The following is a 16,404-nucleotide window of genomic DNA, read 5'->3' as shown; positions in this document are numbered from 1 at the left end:
TGACATGATACTTACAGTGCCTATGTGATGAGATGAAGCGAGATGGGTGATGTTGGCCCAGTGACACAGCAATAGGCTTCTCTTGTGTTTGGGGGCCACGAGGAAGGAAAATAAGTGTTACCTGAATGTAAGCATCAGCGGTCTGATAACCGAGATGGACACGAAGGGCCGGTGGTGTGTGTGCTGGCCAAAGGGCTGATCCACAGAGCAGAATGCTGAGACATTGTATCACGTTGCTCAGAACAGTGTGCAGTTCAAAATTTAAAGTTGTGTATTTCTGGAATTCTTGATTTAATGTTTTCAGACCACAGTTGACCGTGGGTAAGGAGGGACTACTATATACTTAAAAAAAATTCCCTACTTACTCCCAGCCTGGTACTCAACATGTACATCCTACAAGAAAGTTTATTTACTTGAAAATTTTTATTGTTGATTGATTTAGAGAGGGGGGAAGGAAGAGAGAAACATCAATTGCTGTTCCACTTATTTATGCATTTATTGGTTGATTCTTGTATGTGCCCTGACCAGGGGTTGAAGCCACAACCTTTGACGTATCAGAAGACACTCTGACCAACTGGCTAGGGCCCTGCATGAAAGAGTATTAATTTAAATTTACTTCTGAGTACAATTTGGTCCTTAAGTAACATGAATTCTCTAATGCATATTTTTTAAAAAATAAGCCCATAGCCAAATGCCTTGCATTAACTAACTTAGCATTTATTTTGTGTGTCGCTGAGATTCTTTCTTTCCCCTCACTGAGGTGTGTTTGCCTGGATGACAAGGAAAGATGGAGTCCTCAGCAGCTGTTGAAACACAGCTTTATAAATCCTCAGCCAAAAATGCCTTTAGTGGAACAAAGTCCTGAAGGTGAGTCTTCTACCTTTCTTTCATGTTACCCTGCTGGAGATAAATTATTTCGAAAGTACACAGGAACCTGAAACTGGAAGGGACTACATCAGTCAATTGATTTTATCTGTTTTATGCTGAGCTGTACATAAATCCATTTAATGTGCCCTGCGTGCCTGGAACTGTTTTTGCCATCCTGGTTTTTCCAGCCTCTACTGATGGAGTGTTCGTTGGTGTAGCCTCTCTCAGTGTTCAGTTGCTCTTCTTGTCCTGTAGCCCTTATTAACAAATAACCACATTTCCCTGCTGCTACTTCAGTAGCATATTAAGGGACGTCAGTAGCAATTGGGATGGACTAGGAGACCTCAGTTTGGGTTCTGGCTCTGTTGTCCAGTCATTTTCTTCTCTCTGTCTCAGAGAGACCTATACCTATATCTGTATGCCTATATCTATTACCCATATCTGTAAACTTGGGCTAATTATATATTTCTACCTCTATTAAAAAGGACAAAGTGAGAAAAGTATTAAAAGATCTGCCAGGTAAGAGTTACTTTTTCAAACTACTGGTTGGGGCTGCTTCTTGTAAGTAACACTTGAATAGTTGGATATTGCAGCTCTTCCTGTATTTTAGTGCCTCATTTGCCTCTTGCCTTTTTATAAAATATATATTTTATTTATTGTGCTATTGCAGTTGTTCCAGTTTTTCCCCCTTTGGCCCCCTCCACCTGGTACCCCAGTTCCTTCCAGCAGTCCCTCCCCTTAGTTCATGTCCATGGGTCATGCTTATCAGTTCTTTGGCTTCTCCATTTCTTATACTGTTCTTAACATTCCCCTGTCAGTTTTGTACCTACCAATTTGTACTTCTTAATCCCTGCACATTTTCCCCTGTTCTTCCCCCTGCCCCCTCCCAGCTGATAACCCTCCAAACGATCTCCATATCTATGAGTCTGTTCCCATTCTGCTTATTTGCTTAGTTTGTTTTTGCTTAGTTTGGTTGATAGTTGTGAATTTGTTGCTATTTTAATGTTCGTAGCTTTTATCTTCTTATAGTGTTCCTTTTAACATTTCCTATAATGAGGACTCCATGATGATGAGCTCCTTTAGTTTTACCTCACCTAGGAAGCACTTTATCTGCTCTTCTATTCTAAATGATAGCTTTGCTGGATAGAGTAATCTAGGTTGTAAATACTTGCTTTCCAACACTTTGAATGCTTTTTTTTTTTCTCAAAGATTTTATTTATTTATTTTTAGAGAGAGGGGAAAGGAGGGAGAGGAAGAGAAACATCAATGCCTGGTTGCCTTTCGCACACCCCCACCTGCAACCCAGGCATGCACTCTGACTAGGAATGAAACCAACAACCCTTTGAATACTTCTTGCCAGTCCCTTCTAGCCTGCAAACTTTCTTTTTAGAAATTAGCTGTCAGTTTCCCTGGCTGATGTAGCTCAGTGGATTGAGCACGGGCCTGTGAACCAAACAATTGCGGTTTGATTCAGGGCACATGCCTGGGTTGCAGGCCGGTTCCCGGCAGGGGATATGTGAGAGGCAACCATACATTGATATTTCTCTCCCTTTTTCCTTCCCTTCCCCTCTAAAGATAAATAAATTTTTTAAAAAACTTAAAGATAAAAAGAAATTAGCTGTCAGTCTTATGGGAACTCCTTATGGTAACTCTCTTCTTTTCTCTTGCTGCTCTTAAGATTCTCTCTTTACCTTTAACCTTTGGCATTTTAATTATGATGTGACTTGATGTGGTCCTCTTTGAGTCGAACTAGTTTGTGCTTCCTGGACTTATATGTCTGTTTCCTTCACCAAATTAGGGAAGTTTCTTTCATTATTTTTTTCAGATAAATTTTGAATTTCTTGCTCTTTCACTTCTGGCAGCCCTGGGATTCAGATGTTAGTATGTTTGGAAATGTCCCAGAGGCTCCTTAGTCTATCCTCATTTTTTTAAATTATTTTTTTCTCGCTGTTCTGGTTGAATGTTTCTTTCTTCCTTATGTTTCAAATGGTTGATTTGATTCTTGGCTTCATCCCCTCCATTGTTGGTTTCTTGTAGATTTTTCTTTATTTCATTTAATCCAACCTTCATTTCTGTGTGGGTCTTTTTTATGCTGTTGCCATACTCAGTGAGTTCTTTGAGCATCGTGATAACCAGTGTTTTGAATTCTGTACCTGATATGTTGCTTATCTCCATTTCATTTAATTCTTTTTTAGAGTTCTGTTCTGTTCTTTCATTTGAACCATAGGCTTTTGTCTCCTCATTTGAGCATCCTCCCTGTGTTTGTTTCTGTACTTTAGGTAGAACTGTTGTGACCCCCTGTCTTAGCAGCTCGACCTATTGTAGAAAAGTCACCCGTAAATTGTCTGGCCTTAGGTAATTGCCAGGGCAGGGCAATGTCCTCAAGCTTCACTGCTTTGTGACTCTGTATGGGGGAGGGCTCAGAGAGGGGACAGTAGTGCTGCCTGGCCTCTGGAGACATGCTTGGAAAGAAGCTGTCTCTGGCACTAACCCTGTTTCCAGTCACCTCACTTTCTCCCCATATGCCACTTGTGCCCTTCCAGCTGTTGCCCTGATGCTAAATCCAAGAGGGTGTGGGTCTAAATCCTGAGACTGTTGCAGGCCATATAAGAGGAATCTCTGTGAATCCTGGGGCTTCTTCTGCTGCCCCAACCCCCACTGGTTTTTACAGCCAGAAGTTGTGGGGACTTATCTTTCTCACACTGGAATACTGATTTGGGTAGTCTGGTTAGGGGCTGGGATCTCTTGCTCCTGAGATATTCCTCCCAATTTTTATCTACCACACATGAGTGTGAGATCTCCCATTTCTCCTCCTCTCCTTGTCTCAGTCCCTCCTACCCATCTGGATGAATGTGGCTTCTTGAAGTCCTTGGTTGTCTGACTTTCATGCAGCTCGATTTTCTGTTTTCTTTTTTTTTTAAGATTTTATTTATTTCTTTTTAGAAATAAAATGGAATAGGGAGAGAGAAAGAAAAGGAGAGAAATATCAATGTGTGGTTGCCTCTCACGCACCCCTTACTGGGGACCTAGCCTGCAACCCAAGCATGTGCCCTAGACTGGGAACCGAACCCATGACCCTTTGGTTTGCAGGCCAGCACTCAGCCCAGTGAGCCACACCAGCCAGGACCTGTGCAGCTTGATTTTCTGATGAATCTGGGTGATACTTGTTTTGTAGTCTAGTTGTAATTTTTGCTGTAGTTGTGCAAGGAGGCAAATTGTGTCTTGACCACAAATCTCTTGCCTTTGGTTTTATCTCAGACTCTGCAGGACAAGATTACGCTGAGACTGTTATTCCTCGCAACCAGCTGCCCAGTGCTGCATTCTTCAGTGAGACACAGAGACAGTCTTCCCGCTATTTCACTGAGTTTGAAGAATTACAGCTTCTTGGCAAAGGAGCTTTTGGAGCTGTCATCAAGGTGTGATACAGAGTTGTCCCCAGTCCCTTTTAGAGCTCCTACTCTATTTCACCTCTGCAGACGTATGGACTTCTGTTTGAGAGTGGGAGGGAGGTGAATTTGACCATTTGAAACTATGATCATCTTGACCCTCATGGAATTAATTAAAGGCTTTATTTAAAGTTCTACTAAGCCCATCAAGAACCCATCGTTCTTCTTCCCGTGGTTGATGCATTAACGCAAAAAAAGCGTATTGTGACAGCCCAAGTGGAGTCAAGGCCTTTACACGAAGAACATTTTTGTGTGCTTCCGTGCAGAAAGAAAATTTTTCTCTTTTTTCCCCCATTTCCTCTCAGAGTTGCTATAGATAAAAGGGATGCAAGGTTAGAACTTAGATAGAATTCCAGCTGGGAAATGGCCCCACATGGTCTGGGCAGTTTTTATTTTCCAGCTCTTTTTGAGGGAGAAGTTAGTGATACATTATTAAGGTATGCTGTCTTTCCCTCTTCATGCCAGTCTATTTGGGTGACTTTTATTATTATCTGCCGCCTGATAAAGTGATTTCAGCTCTTTTTATATAACTTAAGTATTTTGCTCAAATTTAGGAGACCCAGATTAATATCATATTATTAAATCTGAATAGATATCTGTTATTCACACAGAAGGAAGAGTCCACCATCAGCCAGGACTTACGTTTATTTAGGATTCTGCAAGTGTTACGAGGAAGCATTGCTAGTATTACTGTGGAAGGCCTGTTACACCATAAAAAGAATTGGATTAGATGTTCTGTGGTAACCAGGGACAGAAAGACCACCTTAAGCAAATTTTCCAAGAGGGTGTTATAGTACAGGAAATTTCCAACCTTCTTCTTGGACTTGTAGACGTTCCATTTAGATTAAATAGATGCACTGTGGACAGATTCCCTGATCAGGTCATCACGGTTATCTTCAAGAGAAGCGAATGATTAAAGTATGTATTATCCTTCTAGCTCAAACTGTAATTTTGATGAAGTCCTTTAACTTCTTTATGTTTTAGATTCTTGAATGCAAAACATGAAACTTTATTCCTCATAAGTACTTAAAATTTTTTTGTAAGCTCACATAACAAAAACATCATAGTAATTTCAGCCTCTAATTTTTTCCGGTAGTTTCTCCCTATGAGAACCCCATAGCACTCACTCCCCATTCCTGTTTGCAGGTTAGGGCAGGGCAGTCCGCTCAGTGGTCTGGCGTTTCGTTGGCATTTAGACCCATTACTGCTGATGCACTTCCCATTCAAATAAGTGAGTTCCTAGGAGTTTTCTTATAGCAAGCTCTGTACCCCAATCATTGACTCATATGATGTGTTCTGAGGCAGAAGGTTGAATGCTAAGACTTCCCACCGTCCCCTCCTCTGTTACTGTGACAGGAAAAGAACAGAGGACTGTGATTTTCTGGAGCCTTTTCCTCCTTTCAGGTTGTGTGCCAGGTGGCTTACAAACATATTTTAATCTCGTGATGTTCTTATGAGTAGATACTATTTCCATTTTCCAGATTAGGGCACTGAGGCTCAGATCAGTTATGTAATTTGCTCAAGATACCTTATATCCACTAAAAGATGAAAGCATGTCTGTTTTACTTGAAAGCATATGTTCTTGCAACTGTTGCCACAAAAAAAAGAGGTCATGTGAAACTCAATTTTACAGTATTTCTTTCTCATTCCTAGAAGTAGTTTTCCAGTCATCTAATTGGAACTTAGGAGCCAAACACAAGAATGATGCGCTCTTTTGTCTTTTGTGATCAACTAGTTTCTCTCTCTGCCATGGCCAAATTGTTGCTTTTCATCACCTCAACTGACCTGCAGGGTTAGATCTAGAATATTCTAGTGAATGGAATTTTATAAAAGGTACTTTTTTTACTTTGACTTGTATTTTTCTTATATTTGTATTTTATTGTGTTCCTAATGATGTTGTTCTAGTTTCAGTACAGACCCGTGGTAAATCTCCAGTCTGTAACATAGTCAGTGGGCTGACACAAACGTGCTAATGTGGCACCAGCTGCTGTCACTTACTGAGCACCTCCCCCCCCCATCTCGTTTAACCTTTGTAGTCCCCCTCTGACGTAAAGGAAAGCAGTGCAGACAGCATTTTATAGGTGAGAAAATTAAGTCTCAAGGAATTTAGTGTAAGTTCACACAGCTTTGTAAGTTGAGAATCAGAGTTTTCATTTAGGTCTGTTGAAATTTTTGGAGTTTACTTTGTGTTTAGTGACTTTAAATATAAAAAAAGAAATAGAGAAACTAAAATCTAATGAAACCTTACACTGACTTCAGAAAATAATTATTTTTAAAACAAGGTTAAGAAAACAACAGGGTTTACCTAGAAATTTAGATAGCAGAGGTGATATTGGAAACCCAGGGACATAATTGTCAACAAAGTTAATGGCTAAAATGGAGATTGTTTTCCCCAGGGGCTCTTAGCAAGTTGAATACATCTAGTTTGGGCTGAGGTATTTTCTAAGTTTTTGGCAGTCACGACTTTTTTCTGCGTAAGAGTCCCACACTGTATCTGTTGGTTTTCACCAAGAACTCCAGGTTCTCCTTGGTGGCGCTGCGGATGCCAGTGTGCAGAAGGATCTGAGCCACTGGCAGCACAGCGCCCCTCCCCTTCCGCACTGCAGGTGCAGAACAAGCTGGACGGCTGCTGCTACGCGGTAAAGCGCATCCCCATCAACCCCGCCAGCAAGCACTTCCGCAGGATCAAGGGTGAGGTGACGCTGCTGTCGCGCCTACATCATGAAAACATCGTGCGGTACTACAACGCCTGGATTGAGAGACACGAGCGGCCAGCAGACCCAGGCACTTCACCCAACAACACGGGGGCCCAGGCCCGGGATGGCCGAGCTGTGCCCCGGCTGCAGGTGGGCGACAGTGACACAGACGCCCCCAACAGTGTGGAGGCCGCAGCGCCACCGCCCATCCTCACCAGCGCAGTGGAGTGGAGCACATCAGGCGAGCGCTCAGCCAGCGGCCGCTTCCCCGCCGCAGGCCAGGGCTCTAGCAGCGACGAGGAAGACGAGGAGGATGAGCATGGTGGTGTCTTCTCGCAGTCATTCCTGTAAGAGCACAGCGCTCACAGCGTGCTGCCTGGGGTGTATCCCCAAATTAACCCCAAGCCACCCCAGGGAAGAGGGGATTCAGGAGAAATCCAGTCCAGTGTACCACATTAAAAAACAAAACATGAAACCCACTTTTATAGAGTAACCAAATGCAATCCAATGAGCTTCCCCCCATTGCTGTATTTCCAAAATCCAAGTCCCAGAGAAAGGAAAAATAGAAATTTCTTCCAATACCTCATCTTAATACATTTAGTAGAATTTTTTAAAGGTCATTTTTTTAGATAGAGGCTTCCAGCTCTGGAATCCTGAAGAACTAGTTTGGAGTCTTGATCACTGAGCCAACCTCAGCCCCAGGAAAGGTTACCAAACCAGTAATGACCATCTTCAACTATAGTTATCTCATCTCAGATTCCACACCAGTCATTTAGTTTCATGACTTTATTTCATTGTATACAGTTGGATACAATAACTCATAGCTATTAATTTTTTTCAGAAAATTTATTCAGGTCAATTTTTATTTAAATCAAGAATTCTATATTTCCTGTATTGGGGAAATACAAATCAGCATGGAATCATGGACAGGGTTATGCCTGCAGGGTCATGGTACCGTGTCTCTAGCTCCTTTGCTTTCTTGTCATTAACAAGTGTTGATTTTCAAAATTATAAAAGTTTTGGTTTCTTTCATATTTTTCTACTTCTCTCATTAAGACCTGCTTCAGATTCTGAAAGTGATATCATCTTTGACAATGAAGATGAGAACAGTAAAAGCCAGAATCAGGTAAATGTATAAATAGAAATTACACCACATTTTATTCATCATGGGGTGGGTAGGTAAGAAAAGTAATGTTTGATGTTATAATAATATTAACACCTTAACCTGATATGCAAATATAGAAAGCTTCCATTTATTTTTTTTTAATATTTTATTTATTTATCTTTTTAGAGGGGAAGAGAAGGAGAGAGGAAAGAAACGTCAATGTATGGTTGCTTCTCATGCATCCCCTGCAGGGAACTGGCCCCTGCCGGAAACTGGCCTGCAACCTAAGCATGTGCCCTGACTGGGAATCGAACTGCGATCGTCTGGTTTGCAGGCCCGCGCTCAATCCACTGTGCTACACCAGCCAGGGCAGAAAGCTTCCATTTAAAAATATTATTTAAAATATGTGCTATTCGGCCCTGGCTGGTGTGGCTCAGTGGATTGAGCACGGACCTGCTGAACCAAAGGATCACGGTTCAATTCCCGGTCAGGGCTTGTGCCTGGGATGCAGGCCAGTTCCTAGCAGGGGACCTATGAGAGGCAACCATACATTGATATTTCTCTCCTCTCCTTCCCTTCCCCGCTAAAGATAAATAAATAAATTTTTAAAAAATATATGTGCTATTTACATATTTAATTATAAGACTTAATTTATCTATGCCTACTTGCCCTGACCAATGTGGCTCAATTGGTTGGGCATTGTACCCCAAAATGAGGAACCCCCAGTGTGATTCCTCATCGGGGCACCTTCCTGGGCTGTAATTTGGTTCCTGAGGCATGTGCTAGAGGCAGTCGATTGATGTTTCTCTTTCACATTGATGTTTCTCTCCCTCTCCTTCTCCCTCCCTTCCCTTCTCTCTAAAAATAAATTAATAAAATCTTTAAAAGTAAAAAAATGCTTTTCACTTCTTTCTTTCTTTTTTTTTTAGAGATTTTATTTATTTATTTATTTTTAGAGGGGAAGGAGAGAGGGAGAGAAACATCAATGTATGGTTGCCTTTTTGTGCATCCCCTGCTGGTAGTTAGCCTGCAAGGAACCGGTTTGCAACCCAGGCATGTGCCCTGACTGGGAATCGAACCGCGATCGTCTGGTTTGCAGGCCCGCACCCAATTCACTGAGCTATGCCAGCCAGGGCTCACTTATTTTCTTTTTTTTTAAAATTTATTCTAGAGAGAGAGGAAGGGAGGGAGAAAAATGTTGATGTGAGAGAGAAACATCAATTGGCTGCCTCTTGAACGTGCCCTAACTGGGGACAGAACCTGCAACCCAGACATGTGCCCTGACAGGGAATTGGACTGGCGACCTTTCAGTTTGCAGGACAACAGCCAACCAACGAAAGCCACACTGGCCAGGGCAAAACATGCCTGCTTTTAGAAGTGAAGTGAACAGATAGATACCTTGTGTTTAATCTTGATTTCTTATTTTCACAATCCATCTCCTAGAACAGTGTTTTAGGAGCCATGATCCTGTAACAGATTATGAAATGAGCTGAGGATCACAACCAGCTTTATTTTATTCTTAATGTTTTAGAGAGGTATACAGAATACTAAAATTTATCACACTAATGGTAAATTCTGTGGAACTTTCTCTCATGAGTATGTGTACTTAGTGTGGTGTAAAATATGTTTCTCTCTTCATGTGGATCGTGGTCCTAAAAGTTTGAAACACACTACTGTAGTCCTTGAACTCCACTCAGTTCTGCTCTTCCCTCTGCGCAGGCCTGCAAAGCCCCTGAGGCTGGTGTGTGGATGGCAATGGGGCAGGGGGGGGGAGGCTTCACAACCGTAGGGCTGTCGGTTGTTGATGCAGGGAAGCATTGTGCATCTGGGGGTTGAGTGCAGTGTTTATTGTCAGAAATAAAATATAATCATCAGTAATTATAAAGGACATTCATAGTAGATTTAAAAGGTCTACATGTAGATTCTGTCAGATAAGCAGTTGAATTGATTTGAAGGAGGTTTTAATGCATTAGCCAATGTTTTTTATAAGTACGTTCCTTTCTATTAAAATCACCCTTAAAAAATTAAATTAAAAACAAGCTACATAGCATATGTTAGATATCAAATGAGAGATAAAGAGGTAATAAAAGAACTCAGCAGAGGAAGGAATATAATTTGGGACTTGAATAAAGTATGAAATAAAAATACTACTAAAGTATGGTGTCAGATGGGTATGAGATTTATTGGAATAATCACTGAGGTTATGTAATGTGTAATCAGTGGGGTGTACGCCTGAAACTAACATAATAATGTATGTCAGCTGTAATTGAAAATAAAAAGTGATTTAAAAATACTAATATTTAAAAATCACCCTCTTGATTTAAATGTATAAACTGTAAATGTAACTAGGAATAATCGTATAAGGACTCTAAAACTCTGGAGCAAACCTTCTTTGACTTTAGCATCAGTTGTACACTTAATTATCATGAGGGCACCAAATTGACAAGCTTGGTTTTGCTCCGCTAAAGGCACTGTCCCAGGGGCATCCTAATTAATGGGGAGAAGCCTCAGGGGGACTAACAGTCCTCTACAGACAATCCCTAGACAATCCCTTTTCCCTTTGACAAGGGAAAAAACATTGAAAAATGCTTCTACACACGCACAAAAAAATGTGCACTAGAAATGATCAAGTGCTGCTTAATGCTTTTTCAGTGGTGTTGAGGGGCAGCATCTAAATGCATCTATGAAAAGAAAAAGTGATTTTTTTAAAAAAGGGACATGAGTTAGAAAATCAGTTGTAGGGGATAGACTGGCCATGTGGAAGGTGGTCAGGAGGATCAGGGGTTGTCAGTGGCAGTGCTTGTCTGCCGGAGTTTGGCCTAGATGGCAGAATGCCCTTCGGTCACGTGGTCCATTTAAATTGTTTTAGCCCAAGATGAATTTTTAATCTTCTGTTTCCAAAGGAAGGCATTCCAATAAAACTGAAGCCTTACAGTGTTAGCCTGTACATCCTGCTTTCAGTAGAAAGATATTAATGGTACGAAGGAATTGACATGGAGTCTCTGTACGTTGCACACCTTTAATGCCTACCTGTTCTTTCTGTCAGTTGTTCTGTACAGTGTCAGACCTAGTGACCACACAGTAGATTCAAATGATAGCAGAATTGTCTTGAATGCTGTACACAGTTCAAGTACACAGTTCAAGGACAGTGGCTGTGTTCTGCCCATTGATCTATCTTCTAAGGGGATGGCCATGTGTTTGGTGGGGGCAGGTGCAGATGACTTATGATGATAACGACCTTGTTTAATGTTAGCCCCATGTTGAGTTCTTGTGTGCTCCTCTTGGTTTAGGATGAAGACTGCAACGGAAAGAGCAGTTGCAGTGAAAGCGAGCCGTCGGCCGCCACCAGAGCTGTGCACTACCTCTACATCCAGGTGGGGTGCTGGTGCGCAGTGGGCAGACCCGTCGGTGCTGGTGGGCACATGTCAGGACCCTAAAGCCAGACAGGGGGCCGAGCAGGACACAGTGGCACTACCAAAGATGAATTGGCCGGAGAAGATTATAGCATGGAGGCCCCTTCCCTCAGCCTCCCCCTCCTGCTTTCCTGTACATAGCAGGGACGGCACAGAGTGGTGCTCACGGGCTCCAGACTCAGGCTGTTGAGCAAGTTCACACCGTGGGTCCGCCAGCCACAGCTGTGTGAGCTCAGGCACGGCTCTGCAGCATTCTGCACCTCGGGTTCCCATCTGTAAATTAAATAACTATTTGAGTGACTTGTGGTGCTTAAGTGAAATCATGTATGTGAAGCAATTAAATCACATCTAAGTTCCATAATACTAGACTGAAGGTAAGAAATCCACTTTGCCTGACAAGCTGGATTTGAACATGTTAGGTATGAGCCACACACATTCTTGTGTGCAGAACAACTACCATGGCTTTAGGCGAACTGGCTTGTCCTGGAACCTCTGGGGCACAAGAGCCACAGGCAGATCAGTTGCAATGAAGCATTACTAAAGGGAAGCCTATTGGCTTTGGCCTCCTCCCGGGCCTGAGGGGCAGCATCCTGGACAGTGTGAGCTCTGCCAACAGAGGGACAGCCACACACCAAAGAGGAAAACTTGCCTCTACCCCAAGCAAGCAGGAATGTGGCTCATTATTAGTGTTTTAAGTCACATCTGCAAGTAGGCAGATCTTCTAATGTGAGATAGATACAGTACTGTGTGGAAGATAAGTTTGGTAGTTTTCAGGCAAGTACAGTGTTTCAAAAGAGACTAGTTAGGTGGTTGCTTTCCTGTGATTAGAACTGGGTTTTGGTATTCCCTAACAGAAACGTCTTTGAGATGCTGCTCATACACACGATAAAGCTTTGGTCTCCCAAACCACTAACTATTCAGTGTGCATCATATGCGGTTACTCTCTAAACAGGTAGGAGACAGAAGTAGAAGAGGTGTGTCTGAGGTGTGATAGGACTGTGGCATTGGAATCAAAGGCCCTCGTGAGGCCTGGAGGATGAGTCAGACTTTGTAGATGGTCATTCTGATCATGAGAGGATATTCCTCTCATTTAAAACGAGATGTTCCTCTGCCCTGGCTGGTGTAGTTCAGCTGGTTGGAGCATCAGCCCATACACCAGAGGCTGGGGGTTTGATTCCTGGGCAGGGCACATGCCTAGGTTGCAGGTTCCATCCCCATTTGGGGCATGCATGGGAAGCATCCAGTTTCTTTCCCTTCTCCTCTCTTGGAAAGCAATAAGCGTATTTTAATTTTTTTAATATGTTCATTTCTTTAAAAAAAATTAAAATTCTCCCTCATGAGAAATCTCAACTCTGGCACTGGTTTGAAGCATAGTCTCCTTTCATAAATCGAATGCTACATGTTGATTTAAGATTTAAATGATACTGCATTGTTTTCTGATAAATCCATACACTTAAGGTATAAAATAGAGCCCTTTCTGGAATATTTTTGTATTTCTAATGTTTTATTCTGGACTTGAAGGTCACCGTCATTAATTTACTATACAAATGAGAAAGGCTAATGACATCATGAGGTTAATTTGCCCTTCTGTTTTTTTGTTTTGTTTTCTTTTAAGATTTTATTTATTGCCCTGCCTGGTGTGGCTCAGTGAATTGAGTGCCATCCTATGAACTGAAAGGTCTCCAGTTCAATTCCCAGTCAGGGCACATGCCTGGGTTGCAAGCCAGGTCCCTGGTTGGAGGTGTGGGAGAGGCAACCAAGAGATGTTTCTCTCTCTCCCCTTTTCTCCCTCCATTCCCCTCTCTCTAAAAATAAATTAAAATCTTTTTTGAAAAAAGATTTATTTCTTAAAACATCGATCAGTTACTCCTCACATATCCCCAACCAGGGACCTGGCCCACAACCCAGGCACGTGCCCTGACTGGGAATCTAACTGGTGACCTTTGTTTGCAGATAATACCCAACCCATTGAGCCACACTGGTCAGAAGTAACGAGTCCTTCTTGAAAATTTAGGTTTAGAAACAATCTTGTACAAAAATAAAATTATTTTTCTCATTTTTATATTATTTGTGACAGAGATTTTTAAACAATTAAGTTATTTTTTAAATGAACAGTACTATGAAAAATTGGTTATGTTAGGATGCTAAGATTATGCATACTTCCCAATTTTTGCAATACTCTTCGTTTCTTTTTTCAATTAAAAAAAAAGCCTTTCCCATAATAATTTGAAATCTATGGTACATGATTTAGAATAAAGGGTTGCATTCACTGCAGTTGTCCCCCTTCATTGAAACTCCGTGTAACGAAGCCCCGCCTGGTTTGCCCATGTCCGCAGATGGAGTACTGTGAGAAGAGCACTTTACGTGACACCATCGACCAGGGCCTGTATCAGGACACCGTCAGACTCTGGAGGCTTTTTCGAGAGATTCTGGATGGATTGGCTTATATCCATGAGAAAGTAAACTTTACAACATTTCTTTAAACTTATCTTTGTATAAAATTTAGGACTGATGACAACTGTAATTGAACAATAATAAAATAATTTTTTAAAAACATGAAAAAAAATTTAGGACCTAAAAATAATGTAAGATTGGAGAAAAACAAAGGGAAAATTATGGGTATATTGAAATAATCTATTTTTATAGGAACTAGAACAATGTATCAAAAGAAAATAGTACAAAGTATTATAAAAGTTAAAAGAAAATATTGAAGATTAAAACAAGGATCAGCAAACTGTGACCCACAGGTCAAATCCACCCCACCTTATGTACAGTCTGGCCTGGCCTAGAATGACTTTTACATTTTTAAGTGGTTAGAAAAAAATCAAAAGAAGAATATTCCATAACACATGAAAATTCTGTGAAATCCACATTTCCTGGTCCATCAGTAAGTGTCACTAAAACAGGGCCACGCACATGCATTTGCATCGTGCCTTGCTATTTTTGTGCCACAACCGTGGAGTGAGGGGTTGCAACAGAGATTCGATGGCCCATAAAGTCTAGAATATTTACTTTCTAGCCCTTTAGGGGAAAAGTTTGCCAGCCTCTGAGTTAGCAGGAAACCCGTGAACATGTGTGGAGTGGGAGGGCGATTCCTAGAGCAAGTCAGAATGACATGAGGGTGTGAACGACGTTGCTCAGTGCCTGCCAGTCATTTGTTGGGTATCTAATATTGTGCTACACCCAGAAATACGGAGAGACATGGGTGCATGACAAGCCCCACACTTGAGAGGGACTTCTTGTATTTTGAGGGAGCCAGAATTTACCTTTGAGTAAAGGTAAAAGAGATCACACAGTATGTTTTAATTGTCTCTTACGTTATAGTACCTGAAACGATAATCACTGCGAGAATGCCATTAGGAAGGGGAGAAAGCATGTTCACATAACAAATAATCATTGAATTCCTCCCTTGTGTGCTGGGGATGGGAAGCTGGATGTTAGAGTTACGGTGGAAGGCTTCATGAACAAGTTGACACTTGTAAATGTTGGTACAATTCAAGTGGGTGGAGAACAGCCAGAACTTGTAGCAGGGGAAACAGTGTGAAGAAAGGAGTAGAAGAAGGAATGAAACTAGTATGCGTCTGTCTCCCTGACCAGAGCAGGGGTTTTGTGATGCAAGGAGAGAAAGAAAATTGTGAGCCTGGTGGAGAGGGCCTTGGAGGTAGACTGGGAGGTTGTGGCAAGGTCATTGACAGGACCGTGGAGAGACACTGCAGAAGATGAATGGTGTGGACCAGTGTGGTCTGTGGGAGAAGACGCATCCAATTCTGTCACTGGGCTGGCCTTTCAAATTAGGAAACAGGTATAACTATAAACTTGGTTCCTTTGCTGTCTTCTGTCAGGGAATGATTCACCGGGATTTGAAACCTGTCAACATTTTTTTGGATTCCGACGACCATGTAAAAATAGGTGATTTCGGTTTGGCGACAGACCATCTACCCTTTGCTGTGAGTATTTTTCTAAATTAGACTGTCCCTGAAAATGGACCTACATGACTCGATGGTCATGAAAGTCTTAGAAGGCAGGACAAGAATGAGTTCGCTGAACTCTGCTGTGATAGCCCCAGGAGGTGAGACAAGTCGAAAGGGTGAGCTGCACACATGATCTTCTGCGCTTTGCAATTGAGAATACATTTTAGTGAGTGCATTCCACTTGAGGGACATAGTTTAGGATGTAATCGTGTTGATATTTAGGTGAAAGACATTATGAAATAATTTGTATTTTGGTCTCACACAGGCACTGGGCTAGATGCTTTGCACTTGAGGAGCTTAGTTTGTTTAATAAAATAAGGCTCAAAAACAAAATACCACTCCTAGACAACATATAATCCACAGGAGTTTCTTCTGCACAGCACTGTAGAGCAGTCCTTTAATATATAAAGCTAAAATAACATGAAATGAGCAAAATGGTGGTATGGGTAAAAGACGAGAAAATTTACACATGGCCATGAGAATCAGTAAAGGCTCGATTCTGTACAAAGAAAACAGCATTTGCGAACCAGACGATCGCAGTTCGATTCCCAGTCAGGGCACATGCCTGGGTTGCAGGCCAGTTCCCTGCAGGCCAACTCCCAGCAGGGGATGCACGAAAGGCAACCGTACATTGATGTTTCTCTCCCTCTCTCCTTCCCTTCCCCTCGAAAGATAAATAAATAAAATATTTAAAAAAGAAAAAAAAGAAAGAAAACAGCATTTCAAATGTGTGTTTTCTGCCCAGCCTGAAAGGGTGGGTGGGAGTCCAGCAGGCCAAGCTTGAGTGCAGGGCGCAATGATGCCAGGAAGGGGGTTCCAGCAAAAACAGCGTAAGCAAAGGCCCTGGACCAAGCAGATGTGATTGTTTGAAGGCCAGCGTGTTGTCTGGTTGGTTGAAATGACGAG

General features: G+C 41.9%; 1 protein-coding gene across 1 annotated transcript in view; it reads left to right on the top strand.

Annotated features, from left to right (window-relative positions):
• Positions 1-16,404, top strand: part of EIF2AK4 (eukaryotic translation initiation factor 2 alpha kinase 4) — a 105,380-nt gene that overhangs the window by 41,550 nt on the left and 47,426 nt on the right. Inside the window, exons 10-16 of the mRNA XM_037056095.1 lie at positions 761-867; positions 4,126-4,283; positions 6,920-7,356; positions 8,066-8,135; positions 11,405-11,488; positions 13,864-13,986; positions 15,370-15,474. Of these exons, the coding sequence (XP_036911990.1) occupies positions 761-867; positions 4,126-4,283; positions 6,920-7,356; positions 8,066-8,135; positions 11,405-11,488; positions 13,864-13,986; positions 15,370-15,474 (1,084 nt within the window). The remainder of the gene's footprint in view (positions 1-760; positions 868-4,125; positions 4,284-6,919; positions 7,357-8,065; positions 8,136-11,404; positions 11,489-13,863; positions 13,987-15,369; positions 15,475-16,404) is intronic.

The sequence above is a fragment of the Sturnira hondurensis genome, unplaced genomic scaffold (assembly GCF_014824575.4).
Source record: "Sturnira hondurensis isolate 20B ecotype Veracruz unplaced genomic scaffold, ASM1482457v3 Scaffold0008782, whole genome shotgun sequence".
In the NCBI taxonomy this organism is placed as follows: domain Eukaryota; kingdom Metazoa; phylum Chordata; class Mammalia; order Chiroptera; family Phyllostomidae; genus Sturnira; species Sturnira hondurensis.
This window is presented reverse-complemented; position numbering and strand designations above follow the sequence as displayed.